At 38.8% G+C, this 24,940-nt stretch overlaps 1 protein-coding gene across 1 annotated transcript in view; it reads right to left on the reverse strand.

Annotated features, from left to right (window-relative positions):
• The window catches only part of LOC150082768 (uncharacterized), a 175,796-nt gene that overhangs the window by 12,072 nt on the left and 138,784 nt on the right, over positions 1-24,940 (reverse strand). The window contains exons 2-3 of the mRNA XM_090378275.1: positions 9,211-10,569; positions 2,269-2,564 (exon numbers count right to left, since the gene is read on the reverse strand). Of these exons, the coding sequence (XP_090234401.1) occupies positions 2,269-2,564; positions 9,211-10,523 (1,609 nt within the window). The 5' untranslated portion in view covers positions 10,524-10,569. The remainder of the gene's footprint in view (positions 1-2,268; positions 2,565-9,210; positions 10,570-24,940) is intronic.

A 24,940-nucleotide genomic window follows, 5' to 3' on the forward strand; every position in this document is an offset into this window, starting at 1 on the left:
GTCTCTAGACGTTTCAAGACCTTAATGAGTGGATCAGATAGAGGTTCATATACGTTTGGGTCTAGTAGTAGGGTCAGGGCTTTCTCTCGGTAGGTTGATCGGTCCAACACACCGGTCCGGCGCCCTTTATCCGCAGGAAGTACGACGATGGAGTTGTCTTTTCTTATAGATGATAGGGCGGCATGCTGACGATGGTTAAGGTTTGAGTAAGTTTTTCGAGTGCTGCGGAGGATTGCGGCAGTCCTGAAACGGATCTAGTTGGCAGTTTCTTCGGGAAGGTTGGTAATACTGGCTTCTATACCCATAGTGAGCTGTGTGAATGGAGGTTTGGATGGTATGACGGCGAATTTCATGCCGTTGGATAAAACATTCAGCTGTTCGATGGATAGTTGTTTCCTGCTTAGATTCAAGACGAAGGAAGTTGTATCACTTGAACGTGCGCTCGCCTTTAAGGAGTTAGCTTCTATGTTTAAGTTTATGAATTTGCGCTGTTGGCGTAAACGGTAGGTATCAGAGATCTGATTAGCCCGATGACGATGGTATGTATAAAGTTCGTAAATACGATAAACGAGACCTTACCTTGTAGATGTTGTAACAGTCTGGACTTGTTGTAGTCAGCGCTCTTGATTTCACGGTGGAGATGGGTTATCCACAATTTTAATGTGCGTAGATTGAAGTTAAACAAAACAAAAATTTGTAATAATAAAATTTAACATGTGAATTTTTAATAATAAACTATGGACCCCAGTACTCCAGGCCCATTCGTTACTAGTATATATCTTTGCAAGTTTGGGATTTCCAGAACTTTGCTGCTTTTTTTGGCTCATTATTTTCAACAAATTTTAATTATATATCCTTTGGTTCCCTATTCTTCAAAATTAATTTCATCTTTTAATTCATACTTTGCAATTATGGATAACCTTTACTATTTGAAGAGTCCGAAATGTCAAATATTTTATTCGTACCAGAGGCGCTGCCTTTGAGTATTTATATCCTGTTCTCGGTTTTTTTTTTTTTTCTTTTTTTTTTTTTTTCATTTTTTTCATGTCTTCGAGGACTTCTCTACTCAGGATCAGGACTCTAATTATGCTTACGTAGTGTCGGTGCTGCAGCGGCTCGACATAGACTATTCTACTGAGAAGTTATCGTTTGATAACCTCTCACCCACTGGAGTGTCTTGTAGTTTCCCCTTGAAAAGATGAGGTATCGACGGCCGAATTCCCCTTCTATTCTTCTTCGGGTATTTACATTTATTCTTCATTAAGCGACCTTCATTTTTTCAATTTACTCTCTCTAAATTTTATTTCAATTGGTGACAACTTTTGCCAATCAAGGAGACAGACATATCGTGTCACTGGAGTTCCGGAGTTATCACTTGAAAATTTTCTTCAATTCATTTTAGTTCCAAGTTTTTCAATTCTGGAAACCTGCAAAGAAAGATACCATTTCACTGATTTTTTTAGGATGTTCCTTCTTTATCTGTTATTATATATGGGCTTTATTTATTGTAGTAAGTTAAAATTTTACAGCTACATTTCTTGTCTGTTCAGTGCCGACATAAATATTTATTGTTTTTCTTCAACCTCTAAACAAAAAAATCATTTTATAAGATATCCCATGCCGGTTTATTCAAGAAATCATCCCCCCCCCTTCATTTTTATATAAGGGACAAACAAAGCAAATCAAAAATTTGTAATAATAAAATTTAACATGTGAATTTTTAATAATAAATAACACAATTCAAAAATCAGCATAATACAGATTTATATATAAAAGTTTTCGGAATCACAAAATATACATCATTGCATTTAATTTTTTGTACAATATGTAAAAGTAAATTTACTAAATCTATAAAAAAATTACAACACTAAATATACATAATAGATCTTTAAATGTTCAAAATTTTAACGCTATAATAAATGTCACTGGTATGACATTTTTCCTACCGTCTTTCATTAATAAATTATCTCAGTTTTGAAACTATAATATTTTAGTAATATTGCGGTATTATAATATTAAAGTAATAATACAGTGCCGAACTGCCTAATAGAACACCAACTGTTCGAGTTAAGCAAATCTCCTCTGAATGAAACAAAAGAAAAACGAGTATTTTTGGCCTTGGGTGATGATGGCGCCGCATGCACCTTGTGGAAGTCGACTATTTGTTCCAATGTAATGTGTGCTATTATGCACGTTCATTCAATAAAAGTTAAGACATCTCAAAAATCAACAATTTCTAACCTACATATTCTATGAACTCAGACTTACTTTCATTTTCTTCAATTTGAGGTTCTTGTTTGATAGTTAAACCTTGCGGAATTTGTACACTCGCTAGATTTCCATTAGTCATGTGTGAATGTTGGGAAATTGATGCGAAGGTGCTGGGATCAGGAAGGTTCAAATTCGCTTTCTGGTCATCATCATCGGAGCTCTTATAGTGTTGGTTATATACAAAAGGGGAATATGTGCAGTTTGTTTTCTGTGTTTGCCAAGAAACGTGGTTATTCGTAAGTGCTGAATACGTTTGGGTTCTTGCTTTTCCTCCTGGTGTCCTTGACGAGCAGCTGGGAAGAAAATAAAATTAGTTCAGTTATATGAATTAAAAGAATTTACTTATTTGGCATCAGAACATATTCTTTTCTGGAACATTACGAAACAAACAGATATACAATAACTGGTGCAAAACTAAATAAAGAAATTTTCTGTTTATACTTTGGGAGAGAAGTTCACAAAGTAGAGAGAATATGTCCTTGAGGTTGTCACACTAGAGAGTTTAAAACGCTGATGGAACTGATATTCAGGTGACACTCAAATGAAGTGGACCTAATTTCGGCGAAATCCGATCGATCTGTGACACCAAATCCTCCGCTTGCACCTTCATGATGGTGGGACTGTTAGTAACCCTGGGTATAACCCCCTTGTGCAAGTCCTGAAATACGACTCCTGTCATATTGGAGGTAACCACCCAAGTGCGAACCAACGTAAGCAAGGGTCGAAGTGTGGCACCCACACAACACACACCTCTGTGTTAATCAGGCAATACTAGGTGGGAGAGACTCTCATCAACCGGTGCAATATCACGACTTTGTTTATTAGAGGCTTGAAGTGGTGGAACCCATGTTTGGTCTCCAGAGCAAAGCTCCGGCAACCCCCATCTCTTCCGTCATGCAGTATGATTGATATCTTTTGAAGTTATGATGGATATTATGGCGAGATCAAGTCTCTGTCAGAGAATTAGAAATTTGGAATCTCCTCTTTCGATCTTCTCAGGCTTAAAATCTCTCTACCACATTCTGTCAAATTCATCTTTAGTTTAATACATGTATAGTTGAGCCGCCCCCTCGTGGCGTGGACGGATACTGGGAAGCAGCCATTCTGGCGATCTCTGCTTCCTGGCAGTGGCGTATCCAGGTATCCTCGAAAGGGGGAAAACATGGCGAACTGGTTTTTGAGTTTTTATATTTTTTTTTAGAACGCCTCCTGCGTTCATTTTCTTTAATTTTGAATTTTTGCTTAAGGGGTCATATGCCCTTTCTGCCCACCCCTGAATACTCCCCTGCTTCCTGATAGTTAAGTGGCCAGAAACAACTAAACAACACATACACTACGCAAACATAGCACTACACTCATTTCTGGCCATTGTACAGAGTATTGTGTATCGTCACAGAGAACCATGGCGGAGTTGAACTAACGTTTAAGGGCTGCCTTACATAAGACAACACATGTCCACATATCAAATTCATCTGTTGCATCTATCGTTCTCCCAATTCTACTAATTATTTGGAACTTTGAACTTGACTTTCTCCAGTCCAACGTTCCTAACAGTAAGGTAAATTTTCCTTAGTGATTTTAACATTCATGACTCTAGCTGGTTTCCGTTTTCTAATCACACGGACCCAGCTGGTTGAGATGCCGAGGTTTTTGCAATTACTAATGACCTCGCTCAGATTGTTCAGCTACGTACCAGAATACCATATAATCCTAACCACGCAGCCAACACGCTTGATCTTTTTCTGACAAACAACCCTTCTCAGTGCACGGTCGAGGTGAGTGGTCCTCTAGGCACTTCAGATCACAACTTGATGATGGTCTCTTCTCCAGTGGAGCCTTTTTCTCGTGGTCATTCTCAACCTCGTGTTGTTTGACATCACGAGAATGCAAAATGGGATGATCTGCGAGATTTCTTCTCTTCTGTTCCTTGGTTAGTCGGATTACTGTTTCAAATCTTCTGATGGCACTGGCTTTTTTTTTTTTTTTTTTTTTATGAAAACCCCAAACACGAAAGGTATCAAAACCTATAGTACTTAGTACCGTGCATGGGTTGAAGGAGAAGTATGGGGGGAGAGGGATGCCGGAAACTTTGCTCTAGAGACTAAACATGGGTTTCACCACTTCAAGCCTCCAATAAGCAAAGTGGTGGTATTTCACCGGTTGATGAAAGTCATCTACCACTTGGACCCCCAGTAACTCGAAGCACGTGTACTTATTGCGCCCTTCTGCTTAACTACTTGGCTATGGCAGCTGCTGGTAACGAAAGTTAACATTAAAAGAGGAAAAGAAAAGTAGCTGGAATTTAATTATTATGAAATGTGTTAACACCTAAAGATACCCTTCATATACTTTCCACTATATGATGTTAAATACAAGTATTATATGCAAATTATGCAGACAGTATGCTGACTGCATATATGATTTTACACATATTTGTAAACTGATGCTGTTTTTAGTATTAGTATTAGTATTAGTAACGGCCGCATGGTGCAAGAAAGCCTATGGCTTATGCTGCACCAGCCAAAAAAAAAAAAAAAAAAATCCGAACAAAACAATGATAAAAACAAAAAATAAATAAATAAATAAAATAAATAACTAAATAATAATAATTAAAAAAAATAAATAAATAAATAAAATATAAATAAAAAGGAAATTAAACCTATCATCCTTTGCGCTTCACTTACCCGAAAGTACTATCCAGATGACCTTTGAATTTCCCCAAACTGTGGGCCTCTACCACCCATGAAGGCAACTTATTCCAGTAATTTATAACTCTCTGGCTAAAATAAAACTTCCTGCAGTCCAATCTAAACATTTCCCCCCGTAAGTTGAATTTATGTCCCCTAGTTCTAGCATCATTTATAATCTTGAAAATTTTGTCCTCATTCATTTTACTGATGCCTCTCAGAGCCTTAAACACCTTAATCAAATCTCCTCTAAGGTGTCTAGTTTCCAAACTCTGCAACCCACATATTCGAAGTCTTTCTTTATAAGGACGCCCTTTTGCCGATCTCACCAGGCGAGTTACCCATTTTTGCACCCTTTCAAGAAGCTCGATGTCTTTCTTTAGGTGCGGTCTCCATACTGAACACAGTAATCCGAGTGTGGTCTAACAAAAGCCTTATATAATGAGATTATCACATCTCTATCTCTACTTGCAAAAGTTCGATAGATCATCGATAGGACACCATGGGCCTTCCTTGCAACCTGTTTAGAATGCCCAGAGAATTTCATGTCTGACCGTATCGTAACACCCAAGTCCCTTTCCTCCAGTACTGGGTTTAGTTGAACTCCACCAAGTGAATAAGTTATTTTGGGATTACTGTTTCCCAGGTGTAATACCTTACACTTTGTTGGATTAAAGCATAGCTGCCATTTTTCTAACCATTCCTGAAGTCTATCTAGGTCTCTCTGAAGAAGCTCAGCTTGACAGTGATCATTAAATACTTTACCAATTTTAACATCATCTGCAAATTTAGACATCACGCTCTCTATCCCTTCATTAATGTAGTTTATGAAAATTAAAAACAACAGTGGTCCTAATACTGATCCTTGGGGAACCCCACTTCTTACATCAACCCAATCTGAGGAATAGCCAATTATCAGAACCCTCTGCCTCCTGCTCTGAAGCCATCCTGCTATCCATCTAAGAATTTTTCCAGTGATACCAACCTGTTTCAGCTTATAAAGCAACCGCTCATGTGGGACTGAGTCAAAAGCTTTGCTGAAATCTAAATAAACAATGTCGAAATTATTCCCTAAATCCAGCTCATGAGTGATCCTTTCAAAATAGCGAGCCAGATTTGTTAAACGTGATTTTCCCTTTACAAAACCATGCTGAGTATCCTTGAGAATTTCAATTCGATTCAAATGATCCTGAATTCCACCCTTGATCATTGCCTCCATGATTTTCCCTACTACTGAAGTCAGACTGACAGGTCGATAATTTCCAACTTCACTTTTAGAGCCACCCTTATGTATGGGAGATACATTTGCACTTTACCAATCCAAGAGAATCTCCCCAGAGTCTAGTGATGCTCGCATAATTAGCCTCAATGGTTCAATGCACTCGCTTGCCGCCTCTCTTAAGATTATAGGGTATATTCCATCAACTCCAGGAGCCTTACTGGTCTGTAGGCTGGAAAGTTTTTTCATTAAATAATCTTGCGAAATTTCAATATCATTAATTACATATTTTTTAACTTCGCTCCCACAATTTCCCATTGCCACAAAAGGCTTTTCATTTGTAAATATCGATGCAAAATAACTGTTGAGTTCATCTGCAACGGCAGCTGGTGTATTTATTACTATCCCATTTCCCTTACGTAAAGGTCCGATCTAGTTTGTCTGGTTTGTCCTGTTCTTCTTGGCATTTATATATGTGAAGAATTCTTTATCCCCCCTCTTTGCTCTGTTTGCTAGTGATTTCTCATAAACTGCCTTTGCCTGTCGAACCTTTTCTGTGGCTCTATTACACATCACCTTGTAGCTGTTATAGGCTTCAGTACTTTTTATTGCTCTGTATCCTTTCCATGCCACCTTTTTCTGCTCAAGTAATGTGGCAACTTCACTATTCATCCAACTTGGAACCCTTCTCGTGGAGTATTTTTTTAATGGTATATACGCATTCAAGGCATCTGTGATTAATGTTTTAAAAGCGTACCACAGTTCAATTGTATTCATTCTCAGCGCGATATCTACCCAGTTAATAGAGGCCATGTAGTACCTTAAGGCATCGTAATTTCCTTTTCTGAAATTAAAACCCATTCCTTTGCCTTTTACTTCTGCTACCTCTCTCGTCATCATCCACCGTAGAACTCCGTGATCACTTCCTGCTACTGGTTCCTCTACTGTCAGCCCTGTTATGTCATCTGATTCATGTGTGATGATGAGGTCTAGGATATTCTTTTCTCTAGTACTTTCCCTGACATGTTGATACAAATAACAGTCACCTAGTTGATTTAAAAATTTTGTTCCCCATGTCGAGTTTCCTTCCCATTTACTCCAATCAATTAGAGGCAAATTGAAATCACCCATAATAAGGCATTGACGCTTACTTGCCCATTCCATTTGCATGTAGAGGCTTTTGTCATAATCTTTACAATCACCTGGTCTATAGATTACTCCTACTCGCATTATACCTTTGTTTCCAACTATCTCACACCATACAGACTCTATACTAGCATGTGAAATGTCTGAATCCGGGAAAGCTATCGTCGCACTCAAGCTGCTTCTGATAAGAAGCATTACCCCACCACCCCTTCTATCTACTCTATCCTTCCTAAATACATTATACATTATACATTAAGCTAACATAATGCTCTTGCGTCAAAATGTATTGTTTTTGTAGAAGAAATTAATATCAATTTTCGCAGTAACTTATGCGAATACATCAATACAAATACAGTTGAACTTCAGAAATCAGGAACTTTTTGAATACTTTTCTGAGTTTAGTTGCCCGCCCAAGGGCAGTTGTTGTTGGCGGCGGTGGTGGTGGTGTAGGGATTTATTAGGCGCATCGGCAACTATAGCCATAGTGCGCCAACACAAGGGCAGAGGAAAAATAGGTTGGCCAGACAAAAAAAAAAAAAAAAAAAAAAAAACTGCAAGAACAGCGTTCATATATACAGAGAATGGCATGTAGAGAATAGCGGAACCTTAGTTCCTTTGCGTGTAACACTCTCCTTAATGTAACGCACATAGCGCTACAACGACAGCTGCAGTTTCTTCTTTTAACTCTTGAATAATAGGTGGATTGTTGAGATTCTTCCCGAATTTCCGCAGAAAGCATTCGTAGATATGATCCGGAGAATACATTGGCCACGACCAACCCTAACCACAACCCCTTGGAAAACAGTTCGACAATACACAGTCAATTTTTTTTTTTTCCTCGAAAAAAATGCAAAATTCTAATCAATCCAGATTTCCCTGAACCTTGAGGAACAGGAATGACCAATACACCGCAAAGAAGTGAACGTTGAAGACACTGTTTGCAGAGTCTTCAACTTTAGGTTAACAGTGGAGATTTTTGCTCTTCCTTTAGAGATACTAGCAGACGTCTGAGGGTTCCATATTAAAAATATTTTTGTGTTGAAAAACTTAATGAAATTGTACTTTTATGCGACCTACGACATTGTATGCTTAATACCAAACTAATAGATTTCAAACATTTCTCTTTTTATGAAGTCTGGCTTTTCGATTCACCTATTGTACACGGTCGAATTTATATCCCGGTCGCCCTGCGGTATGTGGGCAGCTATCTCTTACCCCAAAGCTTTCGTATTCCAATAAGATTTCGAAGATAACTGATTCCAGAATACTGGCTACTTCCTCTCTGGAGTGGCTTCCTGTAAACATTGCCTTAAAGTTAGGCCTGACTTTATACTTCGTTTACTAGGATAACGAACAATAATTGAATATACACTAGCCTCATCATGTCAGTTAAATCATGCTGGCCATCAAATTCAGCAAAAAAAAAAAAAAAAACCTTATACAGTAAAGAACTAAGAAATATAAAGCATATTAAATAATATATTTAATTACCAAAGTTTTTGTATTTTTTAATCAAACATTAAACTTGAAAGGAATCCAGTTATTTAATGCTATCCTTTCTTTAGGTTAGAAAAGTGTTATCCTTAGATTAGAAAAAGTGACTCTTGAGTTCCATAATTGGGTACATTTTTTCTTTTTTGAGTAAATAATATATAATAGATTCATTAGAAAAATACTATAATAGATTCATTCAATGCTGTCGTTTAAACACTTCAGTAACTATGCAGTTTACTCTTAAATTATTTAAATTTCTTAATTTAGATAATTTTAAGAGGTTAATATTTTTAAAATCTTTATTTTATTTATATTCTGTATGTACAATTTTTAAGCAATAAATAATATTTTTAACTTAACATATTAAAAAAAGTTCATAACCAAATTACTTACTGGTTCTCTTTCATGTGAGATTGGAATGCCTTTTCGTCATCGGCCACAAACACGCACTTTGTACATGTTAACTTCTTATGAACTTTAAACACATGGGTGAAGAGCCTTTCTGGACGTGCAGATTTGTAGTCGCAGAAAGGACAGCTGTAAGGTTTAATGTGGGTATTCATATGGCGTCTCAGACACCATCCATCAACACCTTCCCATGAACAATAAGGACAGATGAAAATCTTTGGTTCTCGTGCGACTTTTTTAGCCCTTGTTGCTAATTCTGTTTCACTTGTATTTCCTGCATTGGCTGTGAGGTTCGTCTTTAGAGAATTTGATGGAAGCGTTCCCGGCTCAATCTTGGGTGTCTGCCACGAGTTTGAACACGCGTTTTTGGATGGAAACCTCCTGATCAGGCTTATGTCATATGGTTGGCCCCTGTGAATTCGAAGAAAATGTTTCTTGACATGGTCAGCTCGGTTAAACATTTTAAAGCAGGCATAACAGTGATAAGGTTTTTCTTCTCTGTGGATATTTTCGTGTCTTAAATAGAGATCTTTTCTGTCTGTTGTGTATGGACATTTTGGGCAAATAAAACGTTTCTGTAATTGTTCAGGATCTAATCTGTCGCGACCTTGGTTGTCAACACTGTTTTTCAAGTTGGTTAGCAGCTGGAAAATTTCTTCTAATAACGGCTGCCCTTTCCAGAGTGATGGTGGGGCATTTGGTACTCCGTGGTGTTTGGCCATATGCATTCTTACGCAACGAGACCAAGTACTACTGTACGGACAATGAAGACACTGAAATACTTTAGCATTTGTGTGAGTTCCGAGGTAGTGTTCAGCAATACGCGACAAGAAACCAACAGCATTGCATACTACACAACGAAACATCTTCGTATCGGGATTGTAACTGGCGACAGTTGAATTATCCCAACTTAGTTTTTGTCTTCCAAGTATCCAAGTTCCTTTTGCCAAGTTGGTTGGTGGGGTAATAGTTGTAGTTGTTGCAGTAGTAGGCACTGTATTCATCAAAGGATGATTAGAATTCGTAGGAGGTAGTGAATGAGGTGTTGTGGATGGAAGTGAAAAGGAAGGAGCTACTGACATCTGCTTGCTTGAGAATTCAGTGGGTGGCATCATTGTAGAATTGGAATATGGAATGTAATGATTTCCATTCTGTGTCCCTACATTGAAACTGTTGGAATTTGTCCCAAGAAATGCATTTCCGTATTTCATCAGATACTGGTTAGCCAAAAAGCTATCCATAGCAATGTTGAATCCATTTTGATGATATCCAACAGTAGCTAATTCACTATTAGCCATCTTGGGCCAACTAGTTTTTAGTATGCAACATTACTTTCCACTCTCTCTAAAAAGAAAGAAAAAAATATATATATATACGTCCAGTTAAACTTTTTTGCATTTTATTAGAAATCATAATAAACTTAGTATATACAGTGGATTAGCATTTATCATTTTTAACTATTTTTAACTATGCAAAGAATAGAATTTGATTAGAATTTTTGTACGGAAGTAAAGTTGCAGTATTTTAAAAGATGAAACTAAAATTCAGGTTCTCCTAGAAAATATAATGAAAGGTCCCAAAAGTTAAATTTCATGGTTTAAGGAATTATGTCATAATTTGTAAATTCCCCAATTTCTCCATTCTGCAGATATAACAAAATGCATCGCTATGCTTACAAAAAAAAAAAAAAAAAAAAGAGCACGAAATATTCTTTAAAATGATGTGTAATAACGAGTTCAGAAGTGACACGAATCAGATAACTTTGAAACCAACTAAATTTAAATTGTTTTAAAAAAAAGCTGATTCCAGTTTTACAATTCAGTTTTAATGGATGTACTCTGTACACCTAGACAGTATATCATGAAATGGTTCAATAAAATTTATTTTAGAATTTTACTGAAATAAAATAAGAACTGAGTAAAAAAAAAAAAAAAAATGAGAAGTTTTTGCCCAGCTAAAATATAAAACATTACACAGTTCACATAACTAAATATTTAAGTAACCAGTCGTTAGAATAAAAATATGCAGTTTTGTATTATTAATTTTTGCTCAAATTTTGCTCAAATTTTACTCAAATAGAAAATAAATAATGCTAGTAATTTAGTGTTTAAAAGAATCTTGTATATGGATACATCAAATAGGTGGCGGAACTAATAAGATTTTGTATCATCCCTATCTGTGTTTTAGTATTAGTACTTCTCTCATTTCTACGTGATAGCTGGATGACGAGATATTCACACCACTTTCATATCCTGTTTCATTGGGAAGTCCGGCGAGCAGCTAAAGTATAAGCTGTGAAAAATTTTGCGATTCATATCGTCCATTATTGCGACTTGCTGTACAAGCCATTTGCTGTTCACTAAATATTGAACATCCCCATTAACACTTCAAATCATTATGACTGTACTTCGCACTTTGATCATTTCTCAGAACAGCCGATTAGTGACCTCTCTTATACTGTAATCTGAATGGTTGCATTTGCACTTGTTACGTCACGAATGACAAAGTGTTTTAAGTCACTGATCTCTGTAGTAGAAGCTTATTCAGCTTTGAATTCTTAAGTAAATGTTTCATTTCCGTACTTTGGAAAATGGACTAAAGCTGTAGTAAGATAGTATAACCTCAAATAAAAAAACATTTGAGTAATAAAAAGACATTTTTAATATCGACTATGACCTTCATGAGCTTTAATGACTTAATGACATCATTAACCCTCCGTGAGGTGGGGGAACACTTTCTACATGTTTTTGGTATGTGGGGATTTTAATTACAGACGTTCTTCAACGACAGAACAAGACGATTCTGGCTCTCGGTTGAGAAACATCCCAAAGGTTGGGTTGAGATATGTACTTTGGCTGGAAATGGCAGGTTCACATTTTTCTCTCTAAACTACCGTTGTACGGACTACGCTTTGTGACACGGAGTGTTGAATTGTTCAATAATAAAATAAATAAATTTTCTGTTTATACTCCTGGACAACAAAACGGTCAGAGGAGTTCACAAGATAGACAGAATACTAATAATAATCTCACAATGGACAGGCGCATTCATGGTTTTATCGATGAAAACCGGAGAGCCAAGTCCCATCACAAAATAGGTTCTCCCACACCATCACATTAGCACAAATAAACGTTGATTAGTGGAATACAATCTGGGTGAAACAGTTCTTTGGGCATGCGCCACATCCAGGTGTAGCAATGCAATGCCTGGACTTTATTGTACTATTTTATCACTCCGCATCACATTCTTCCAATGTTAATATCTAATGCTTCGTTTTCTGGTTTGGGGGCCCTCGTGATTAGTACAGTTGGTAGAATCGCCTGCTCACACCGGTTGGAAAAGACCTGCGGTCTAATCCGGTCAATGAGGCGGGGGATTTCTAAGGGCTTTTTTAATGTGGCCGAGTTAGTCGACCTTTGGCAATCATAGCCAAAGGTCGGATTTTTCTTCCAAAAAAACAGCAAATCGGCTACAGAACACACGTAATTTACGGACATATTATGTCTGGTTTTGGACGAATAGGCTTCCGTAGCCTAGTGGTCATAAAAAAAAAAAAAAAAAGCAAACCTTATTTATTAGGGTCACCCAGAATGTTAATTGAACTACCCAAGTCTATTGTGTCTGTAAATTGCGTGTGTTCTCTGGTCGATTTATTTACCTGTTTTTGCTGGACGAAAAACTCCAGTTTCTGGCGGGGGGGGGGGACCTTGCTATCTACATCTGAGATCGACTAACTCGGCCACGGAGTGAATAGCCGGGTGGTCAGGAGCGGGAGTGCAGTAGCACACGCTCTTTGAGTAGTCCGGGGTTCAAACCCCTGACTGCTAAATACGATCGATCTGCCAATTCGTACTGGACCAGCGTGACAGATTATGATCCATTTCCCTCAACATGAATCGTTGAGGAGGCTTCCATCCTGCAGTGGATTGATAATGGCTGCAGTTTACCTTTTACCTTTTTATCGCTATCGCGAGGAACGGAAAAGTCAGATGGTACCATATGATTTTTAAAGAGCACCGAATGTCGTTTGCAAATCTCGCGGGGGGGACTGAATTCATAGTTTCGCTACTGTCGCGTTACTTACTGTATTCCACTTTCTGCTATCTAGGGAATAGACAGCCTATTATTACATCCCTTGTGAAGATATCTAATCCTTTTCTCGTTCATTTGTAATTATGTGTGCGTGTGTGTGTGTCATGTAACCCCTGGAATTAAGCATTACTTTCCAGAAGTGAGGTGTCCCGATACATGTTGGAGAACAGTGTCGTTTTAGAACTTCTCTTTTTTGATCAAGTCACACTTATGATTTTGTTATTTGTTGTTATTTGGTTTTTTTAGGAGCATTAGCAACTAAGGCCATATTGCTCCGGTGATATCCGCATCCTCCGTATTTGCTGGTCACGGGTTCGAACCCCGGTCTAATCAAGAAGCGTGTTACACACTTGTGATGCATACCTTGTGCAGCACAGGCAGTGTCATTACACTTTTTCTGAAATATATAAAAATTTGGTAAGATATTTTCAATGTGTATAAAATAATTTATTATTACTGCCATTGAAAGAGAATTTGATTACTTTTTTTTTTTTTTTTTTTTTTATGAGAACCCCAAACACGAGAGGTATTAGAACCTATAGTACAAAGTACCGTGCTTGGGTTGGAGGTTGAGAAGACGAAAGAAGATATTTGTTGACATTGGACTTGAACTTCTGTAGATTGTAATTTTCAGGAAATACGTATGAAGGAAGGTTGTTCCAGAAAACGGCAGTTGAATGAATAAATGAGGAAGATGAAAAGTTGGTTCTGTGGGTTTGAAGTTGGACAGTAAATGGATGTTGGCTGGTGGCGGCACGTGTTCGGACTGTTTTGAAAGAGAGAGCGGGAATTATAGAAGCCAATTCAGAAGAACAGTGCCCATGGAAGTATCTGTAGAAGAGGCATGCAGCAGAAACAGTACGTCTATGAGAAAGCGAGTGGAGAGACTCTGTTAGAGATGAATCATTAATTAACCTAACTGCCCTCTTCTGAATGGAATCAAGAAGCCTGAGAGAGGTTTTGGGGGCACCACCCCAGATGTGGGAACAATATTCCATGGCAGGGCGGATTTGCAATTTATACAGAGTGAGCAGCTGTTTGGAAGAAAAGTAACGCCGAGAGCGAAAGAGAAAACCAAGTTTTTTAGATGCAGAGGAAGCAATATTTGTAATGTGCTTATGCCAAGAGAGATTAGAAGTCAGGGTAATCCCCAAAAGAGATATATCATTTTGCCTAGAAATCGGAGTGTCACTAAATATAAGCATAGGAGCAGAAGAATCCTTTTTGCGAGATATAAGACAAGACTGAGTTTTAGAAGGGTTGAAATCAACTAAGTTGTCTTTGCCCCACTGGAGAATTACCTGAAGATCGGCATTTAAGGAATTGGCAGCAGATTTTCGAGAACTTGAAGCTGATTGAGCAGGACAAGGTTTCTCAAAATGGAAAGTTGAATGCAATGTGCTATCATCGGCAAAACTATGGATAGGATTTCCAGTCAATGGAAGAAGGTCATTGATATACAAGAGGAAAAGAGTGGGGGAAAGAACTGAACCTTGGGGGACACCGGCATTAGTGGAGAAGTTAGAAGACAGAGAGCCATCTACCATCACCCTCAGTGAGCGATCAGAGAGAAAACTGGATAACCAATTACTAAAAACAGTTGGAAAACCATAAGATGGAAGCTTGTTTAGAAGACCTTTATGCCAAACACGATCAAAAGCCTTTGAGATGTAAAGAGCAACTACTTGTGTTTCACCGAACCTTTCCATTGAATTAGTCCATAAATGGGTAACATAAGCCAGAATATCACCAGTGGATCGACACTGACGGAATCCATACTGGCGATCGTTGATCAGACGGAAGGTTTCTAGGTAGTTTAAGAGTTGGCGGTTAATTGATTTCTCCATTACTTTAGAAAGAGTAGAAGTAATTGCAATGGGACGATAATTGGATGGGAGGGATTTGTCACCCTTTTTAGGAACTGGCTGGATATGAGCAAATTTCCAAGCAGAAGGAAAAACACCTTTGGAATAAGAAAGTGAAAAAAGGCGGCAAAGAATAGGAGTAAGTTCAGGAGCACAAGTTTTGAGAACAAGTGGAGAAATACCATCAGGACCTGGAGCTTTCTTAGCATCAAGATTCATCAAAATCCTTCTGATATCCTTTTGACGGAAGACCACAGGAGGCATTGAATGGAGCGTGTTAGGAATGGTGGGAGGTGTTTTACCAAGATCATTAATACATGAGCTGGAAGAAAAATGGGATGCTAGCAAGTCAGCTTTATCCTTGGCTGAAGTGACAACAGAACCATCTGGTTTGGACAGAGGTGGGAGCAGAGATGGGCAAAAGTTGGGGCCAATAGCTTTGGCAAGAGACCAGAATGCTCGGCTACCATTAGGGCAAGAAGCAAGTTTTCTACTCTTAGCCTGTTCAAACTCTAGTTTGGACTGATTAATAACTGCTTTACAATTGTTGCGAGCTTTGGTGTAGGCAGAAAATGAAACTGAAGATTTAGAAACAAGCCAATTACGATATGCAACATTCTTCTCTTGGACAGCCTTAGCACATTTATTGGAAAACCAAGGTTTAGATAAAGGACGAGATTTTAAAGAGGAGTGCGGGATAAAGGATTCCATTCCTGCAAGAATAATTTCACTGACACGATCTGAGCAAACGTTGACATCAGAAGTTTTGAAACAGTAATCAGACCAAGGAAAAGAAGAAAAGAAGTCTCGCAGGTCATCCCATTTTGCATTCTTGTAATGCCAAACAACACGAGGTTGGGAATAGCCATGAGATAAAGGTTCCATTGGAGAAGAGACAATCACCAAGTTGTGATCTGAAGTGCCTAAAGGACCTCTCACTTCGACCTTGTACTTAGAAGGGTTGTTTGTGAGAAAAAGATCAAGCGTATTGGCTGTATGATTAGGATTGTCCGGTATTCTTGTAGGTAAATGAACAATCTGTGCTAGGTCATTAGTAATTGCAAAAGCCTCAGCATCTCGACCTGCTGGGTCGGTGTGACTAGAAAATGGAAGCCAGCTGGAGTTGTGAACGTTAAAATCACCAAGGAAAATTACCTCACTGTTAGGAAAGTTAGACTGGAGAAAGTCAAGTTGCAAAGAGAGGAAGTCAAAGAGCTCCAAGTGATTAGTGAAGTTGGGAGAACGGTAGAGAGAACAGATGAATTTGACACAATGAGGTAGAGAGATTTTAAGCCAGAGAAGATCAAAGAGAGGAGATTCCAAATTGCCAAGTCTCTGACAGGGAATATCAGAACGGACATATGCACAAGTACCACCTTTGAGGCGAAAGGAATCATACAGCAAATAATTTGGACATCTGAGATGAGAAGTAGTTGAATCAACTGATAACTGAGATTCAGTCAGAAAAAGTACATGGGGTTTGGAAGACTGCAAGTGGAAATGGACATCGTTGAGATTGGAATTAAGACCACGTATATTTGTGAAATGAATTAGGAAGTCCTTGGGAGGTTTAGATCTTTTCGCAGATAAGCTTGCTCTATTATTTTGACAATTCATGGTGTATTCAACAGTAAGAAAATGTGGGGGGGACATGCTGTATGAAGTAATGAAATTTTTGGATATGGCGTACATGTGGTAAGAATATACCCAGATCCTTGACATAACGTGGCCTCGACAATGCTCCCCGCATACACACTACTCGGACTCCCTCCAGTCACTATCTGGCAGAGTAGAGGTACCAAGATTATACACTAGCTGATCCGGAAGCCTCCTAGAGAGTTACCAATAGGTTTGGTCCGGTGTACTATCTAGCGGCCGGCCTGCGAACACCGTTTTAGAGCTGTACCCTCGAAATGTAAGGAATATTGGATCTCGCCACGACAGTCATCATAACCTCAAAAATCATTAATCATACTGCATGATGGAAGAGATAGGGAAGGGTTGGCCGGAACTTAGCTCTAGAGACTAAACATGGGTTCCACCACTTCAAGCCTCCATTAAGCAAAGTGGTGGTATTTCACCGGTTGATGAGAGTCATCTACCACCTAGTACTGCCTGGTAACATAGAGGGGCGGCGTTCCTCCATGTGGTGTGGGCGCCACACCTCGACCCCTGCTTACGTTGGTTCACACCTGGGTGGTCACCCACCATGTACTTGTGCATGGAGGTTATACCCAGGATTACTAACAGTCCCACCATCGTGAAGGTGCAAGCAGAGGATTTGGCTGTCATAGACCGTCCGGACTTCGCCGAAATTGGGTCCACTTGACTTAAGTGTCACCCGAATATCAGTTCCATCAGCGTTTTAGACTCCCAGGTAGCAAGAACAGCTTGTCTGGCATATCTGAGAGAATGTCTGTGACAACCTCAAGGACCAAACTGATTATGACTTTCAAAATCACCTATTTTTACCTGTTGTAAATATAACTAAGATTAATGTTATCAAAATACATTTCTCTACTCTACAAGCACATCACCGACCATTTTAACAAATCACTTTTCTGCAAAAGTCTGCAGTCATCGCTAGATGATTGCTTTCCGACTTTTATGATTAAATATTTTTCCTGACACCAGAACAGTGATAATGGTCGTAGAAGAAAAACAGAAAATTCAGGTAAGTGAATCTGATACTAAATGAGCGCATGTAACTGAATAAAATGAAAAAAATATAATAATAAATAATAATAATAATAATTCTTGATTCTAAACTGACCCGTAAATGATTAAGGAAAAAATTTCCAACAAAATTAGTATTGAATACTCAAAAATAATGAGCTGCAATGAACGGAACAAATATACAAAATATGGATGACTCTAATTTATGCTATCTGTTGGAAAAGCTAGGCAAAATAAGAAGTATTGGCTAATTCAAGGAAGAGTGTTGGAGATGTTATGACGGCATTCATACTTTTGGGCAACGACGCTTAAACAGTAGATGACCTTTTGAACCAAACAGACTGCTAAATACTAAAATGAAAGTGAGTGGGTAACGGGTACCTCTACGAAAGCCTTTAGATAGTATGATGATACTAGGCCGATGGATTGAGAAGGTGGGGAGGCAACTAAGCCATGAGGGATTAATATATTGTGTGCTTAAATCGAATGTATTCTCTGGTTTCTGAAAGATAAAGCCATGCGACCTTTACCCGAGACCGAATGATTCGGCATCGAAAAAACAGTTTCACCTGTTAAGATTTGATTTGACTCCAGGCCTTTTTCCATATAGTGTAGAAGGACAGCGATCGTAACCACCACTGTGCTGATTTTGATGGTGGGAAAGGGGTGTTTTGTCTGTTCCATTATTGTACATTTGGGAGATACCACTAACGTGAATGGAAAGCATTACTGTTACGAAGAGTTCTCTGTGTAAGAATGACTATTACCTCTTCGAAACTATTTGTGATCATTATTTCTTTAACGGCGATTGAAATTTCGGTTCTGTAACATTAAAGTTCGCATTAGTTACAGTCTGTAGTGAAATATTATCTTCTGCATACGTTGTCTTCGGACAGAGCAGTATGCTCTTGTTGTGGCCCGCCTCCTAATGGCAGAAACAAATGCTGGGTAGCAGCCTTTGGGTGGTCGCTGCTTTCTGGTAGCCAAGAGGCCAGGTACAACAAACCAACAAACCCACATAAATTCTCTAAAACATGCACCTTATACACACAGACACCTGTCCTTTAACAGACTTTTTAACCTGGCATATGTTAACCTCAGAGGAACACGGCGGAATTGAACTACGTATTGTTTAGGAGCTGCCATACGTTAGATACTTCATACGTCTCTATCTCTCTCTCTCTCTCCCCCCCCCCCCCTCTCTCTCTCTCTCTCTCTCTCTCTCTCTCTCTCTCTCTCTGCCATATATTGTCCATAGCCATTTAGGGAATTGGACCATTGACCATTCCTGCAAAAGACTTCGCTGTACTGAAGCACTTAAATGGATATGATTAACATTCATAGAGAGAATATCCACATACTAAATATGGGGGTGTAAGAACAAAATTCTTACACTTATCCTAGCGAATGTTATGTTATAAATATTATAACATAACAAGAAAAAAAAGATGTAAATAGTAAATAATATTATTTACATAGGATGATTTTCAACCCGATTTCGATCGCTCTGTACCATACAGTCAAGTAGGGGAGGATTAACGTAACAACGGGGGGTAGCAGGACGGTACACAAGACAATGGAAGCACTGGAACACTAGTACAAAGGGAGCACCGCAAGGCCAGTTCATGGTCGCATAAACAGAAAGTGAGCAGCTCTTTGGAAGAAAGAACAAGGGAACCGACTCCCCCTTGTGGAGAGGAAGATTTTAAGAACTAGGAGGGTGAAGAAAACCCTGGATGCGATATACACTATGTAGAAATGGCTGCCGCTATTTGAAACAGACCGACTCCTTGAGCACTTACTAATTTCAAGGAGCGGTAGAGAAGAAACAGAGTGGACTAATGGCGGTAAGTGAATCGGGAATGATCACAAGGAAATATCTAGAAATTTCTAGACGCCCTGTAGTTCATCGAAGTTGATGAAAATTTCGTAAACAGGAAGTTACCCCAGGAGAGGGAGGGCCAAGAAAAAACGGAAGAAGTGGGAGAGAGCGAATGAGAATAATGAGATGATGGAGAACGAACGACGATTGGATCAAAATAGAATGAGCGGCTGAAACAAAAGGCAGATGCAAGAAAGGAGTGAGGGAGGGTTTTTTGTGGGAGAGTTGTGAGTTTTGGCAGTGTGGAAGTTTGGAGAGTTCCCGTGGAGATGCCTGAGTGATGTGCGGCGGGAAAGAAATCCCGAGAAGTGCCGGGAGAATCGCCAGAAAGAATCGCCAGAGTAATGAGTTGTGGGAGATGCTGTTTAAGAGTTGTTGAAATAGGAAGGAGATAATCCTTGAAAGATGGAAACACCTATGCTGGAGCTGAGTAAAAAAGGATCGAAAAGCCTCACCATAGAACGATAAGGAAGAGCTACATAGCCAGGCTTCTTAATAAAGCAGTAAGAAGAGTCCTGATAATCCTATTATGCTTCCCAGTTTCGTCGAACTGATCAGACGCCCAAAAAGCAGGCCGGAGCAACTTATTTAATAGCCGTATGGAAAGAAGAGCGAGTTCCTGAACGTAGGAGAATCCCTGTAGAAGAGCAGCAGTTCCTTTGCCGATGAATACTTCCAGTTGGAGCCTGATGATGGCCTATGCTGTCGATGATGAGTCGCCCCTGAACTGAGAAAAGGTAGTGTAAGGAGTGATTCCCTAAGTTAATATGTAAGTACGAGATAATAATTTTAAACTAGATTTGAAGAGAAGGACTTTAGAAAAATGTTTATTTAGTTGATAGTAGATTTGAAGAGAAGGACTTTAGAAAAATGTTTATTTAGTTGATAGTAGATTTGGTATTGATTAGTATAAAAGGAAGAAAAGGGTTCATAGATGTATGTACTTCATCTCAAGGATAAGTTAAAGCAAGGAAGAATTAGATACATGTACTTGAGACTGGTATGTTCTAAGTTAAGATGTAAAGGTGTTCTATGTACTAGAAACGTTACAAGATATTAAGATTGAATTATTTTGGAAGGGATAAATTAATGAAAGATTATAGCGGGGATTTATAAATCTAGGACAATATCCATAGAGGTGTTAAGCCCACTGAGGTAATTCCAGTTGGGAAGTTTAACTGTTAGAAAGTAAAAATAATGTTATGAGATGTAACCTAAACCAGAAGGAGAAAAAGCAGAAAGACACGAAGAGACATATTATATCATTTGCTATTAATTTTACATCTTAACACACATATAATGCCAGTTATTAACATTATACCAATTGATGTTGTATGATACAATTCTTTAATGTATATACTGTGAAATAAACAAATTTGTATATGGTTATCATGTGTAGTATTGAGTCATTCTGAATACTCAGCCAGTCCAGAGGAGACATACACGAACTATTATTCCCCCAGAATCTGTGATCTTCTGTGCAGTATACAAGTCAGGTGTTAACGTGGAGGGGAGGTAAATTAAGGGGGAAATTTAATTGAGAAATACAAAGTTAAAAGAGGTGGGTCTGGAAGGATAACGTGAGATAACGAGATTTATGATTACAGAAATAAATAAATAATAAATAAATAAAAGAAAAAGTATTATTCCCCCAGAATCTAACTCAAACAAACCACCCCCCACAATTGGCGAGCCAGCCAGGATATATCCTCACGACGGAAGGCTGGTGTTCAGAACGACAGATTAAAAAGTAATTCAGTTGCTGAAACTGAGGAAAAAATTCAGCTGGCGAGCCAGAAAAAAGAATAGTAAGTATAATAGGTTGATTAATTTGAGGTAATGTGCATATAGTTGTGAATTGATTAAGATATATATAATTTTGGAATTAAAGAGGAATTAGATTGTTAGTTAAGTTAAACCCCCAAAGATAAGTCATGGCTACCAGGAGAGCGAACAGCAGTAGGGATAGAGAAATGGAAAATAATAATGGACGGGAGACATCAGTAGAAACTATTATTTCCAGTGTAGGGAACGATAGTAGGGGGACACTCAAACTAAGTAAGTTTTTAAAAACATTTAGGGGCGAGCCATCAGAAAGCATAGACTATTTTCTACGGAGACTAAAACTGATTAAAGAAAAGGAAGGCCTGTCTGAACTGGAAATAGTCATGATGGCGGAATTCAAGCTGGAGGGCAGGGCCCAGACTAAATATTTAGAGGAGACCCAAGCGATGGAGGTGGAAACCCTAGATGAATTTGAAAAGATATTAAGAAAGCTATTTTCCCGGAAAAACTCTTTTCTAGAAGGAATAGGTATATTAAATAACTACTCTCAAACAAGTAGGGAAACAGTAGAAGAGTATCATAAAAGATTTATAAATGTAAAATTAAATACAGAAGTATCGGAAAAAGAAAGTAGCGCTTTTGACAAAATCCTGATGGGGCAGTTTTTGATGGGGGTCAGGGATAAATACAAAAAAGAAATTTTGAGGAGAAAACCAAATTCATTAGCAGAGGCCCTGGAACTAGCCGTAGTAGAACAAAAATTAGATTTCCAAAGTCGGGGGGCAATTAGAAGGGACATAAATATAGTATCAACGGGAGAAGAGACAAAACCAAGCAGTACTAAAGAAAAAGGGGGCGAAAATAAGCTAGAGGGGCTAGAGAGACAGATAGCTGGGATGGAAGTTAAATTAAATAGATTATTAGGAGAATTGAACACAAAAAAGAACGCTCAAGATCAAAATAATAGACAGTGGGGCGAAAACACTCAAACGGGGCAGATCACAAGAGGTGGATACAGCAGGGGGTGTATAGGAGAAGTCAAAGAAGTTAGGCGAGAAAGATATGGAAAGAAATGCTATATATGCGGGAGCAACTGGATTTGTGCCTCGCTGTACAGGGTAGATGTTCATTCTGTCGGGGACAGAAATGAACACTACCAAGACAGGGGCACAAATCAAGGGCAGCATATAAGCATGAATGCTCTGCATCTTAGACGCTGGAAAAATAATTCCTGTGAAAAAAGGAGCAATAAATCAGGCAGCACAAGGAGGAAGCCACACACACATAGAAATAAGTTTATGAATAAAGAACCAATAGTTTTGGCCACTCGGGGACATAAATGGAATCATCAAGGTCAGGTGAAGTGTTATAGGTGTAGCAGATATGGGCATATAGCCAGATTCTGCTGGACTCTGATGGTGGATCAGGGAGTCAAGTATGGGAATACTGATCCCAGAAAGTCATGGAAGATCAAGACAGGTCGAATTTATCCTTGGCGCTCAAGAAACCTCATATTTGGTCCAATAGAGTGCCAGGATAGGCCAGAAATGAGAGAGATGAATTATGGAAGTCCGGTAAGTGAGAGAAACGATAAGAGATCAAGCTCGGTAATTGAAAGGAAAGAAAAGAAGTGGAAAGAGACTAAAAAAATTGATGTGAAAGGGCGAAAGAAGGGACCCAGACGGCGGAATAGGACCAAAACACTACACGTGGGAACATTAGAAGTAAAAGAGAAAGATAAAGAGAAACATGAAGATAGCGAACTGTTAAATAAAGTGGAAGAAAGTGGAGGTGAAAAGAATGACAACTTGGTAAATGAATCAACAGAGCCGAAAAGAATCGAATGGCCATGGAACCACAGAACTGAAACTCCCTATGGGGAAAGGGCCCTCAAGTTGAAAGAGACAAACAGGCTACAACAAATGTATTTAGGAGCAGCATTTAAGGAAAACATGGGATGGGAATAGTTTAGTGAAGCCCAAAATATACACTTAAGTAGTGTACATGTATATTATAGTATTTAGGATAATCTAGAAGGGCAATTAAAGGTGTTGGCGTGTACTTGCTTAAAGACAGATCAAAAGGGAATATAGAGTTGTTGTTAATAAGTAGGCCATGGAAGTAGACGCACAAGCAGGGAACCTGTAGAAAATTTATAATAGGGCTATAAATTTTAAAGGGAGGCGGAAGGAATGTAAGAACAAAATTCTTACACTTATCCTAGCGAATGTTATGTTATAAATATTATAACATAACAAGAAAAAAAAGATGTAAATAGTAAATAATATTATTTACATAGGATGATTTTCAACCCGATTTCGATCGCTCTGTACCATACAGTCAAGTAGGGGAGGATTAACGTAACAACGGGGGGTAGCAGGACGGTACACAAGACAATGGAAGCACTGGAACACTAGTACAAAGGGAGCACCGCAAGGCCAGTTCATGGTCGCATAAACAGAAAGTGAGCAGCTCTTTGGAAGAAAGAACAAGGGAACCGACTCCCCCTTGTGGAGAGGAAGATTTTAAGAACTAGGAGGGTGAAGAAAACCCTGGATGCGATATACACTATGTAGAAATGGCTGCCGCTATTTGAAACAGACCGACTCCTTGAGCACTTACTAATTTCAAGGAGCGGTAGAGAAGAAACAGAGTGGACTAATGGCGGTAAGTGAATCGGGAATGATCACAAGGAAATATCTAGAAATTTCTAGACGCCCTGTAGTTCATCGAAGTTGATGAAAATTTCGTAAACAGGAAGTTACCCCAGGAGAGGGAGGGCCAAGAAAAAACGGAAGAAGTGGGAGAGAGCGAATGAGAATAATGAGATGATGGAGAACGAACGACGATTGGATCAAAATAGAATGAGCGGCTGAAACAAAAGGCAGATGCAAGAAAGGAGTGAGGGAGGGTTTTTTGTGGGAGAGTTGTGAGTTTTGGCAGTGTGGAAGTTTGGAGAGTTCCCGTGGAGATGCCTGAGTGATGTGCGGCGGGAAAGAAATCCCGAGAAGTGCCGGGAGAATCGCCAGAAAGAATCGCCAGAGTAATGAGTTGTGGGAGATGCTGTTTAAGAGTTGTTGAAATAGGAAGGAGATAATCCTTGAAAGATGGAAACACCTATGCTGGAGCTGAGTAAAAAAGGATCGAAAAGCCTCACCATAGAACGATAAGGAAGAGCTACATAGCCAGGCTTCTTAATAAAGCAGTAAGAAGAGTCCTGATAATCCTATTATGCTTCCCAGTTTCGTCGAACTGATCAGACGCCCAAAAAGCAGGCCGGAGCAACTTATTTAATAGCCGTATGGAAAGAAGAGCGAGTTCCTGAACGTAGGAGAATCCCTGTAGAAGAGCAGCAGTTCCTTTGCCGATGAATACTTCCAGTTGGAGCCTGATGATGGCCTATGCTGTCGATGAT

The sequence above is a fragment of the Mastigoproctus giganteus genome, chromosome 7 (assembly GCF_048544385.1).
Source record: "Mastigoproctus giganteus isolate SK-2022 chromosome 7, ASM4854438v1, whole genome shotgun sequence".
In the NCBI taxonomy this organism is placed as follows: Eukaryota; Metazoa; Arthropoda; class Arachnida; order Uropygi; family Thelyphonidae; genus Mastigoproctus; species Mastigoproctus giganteus.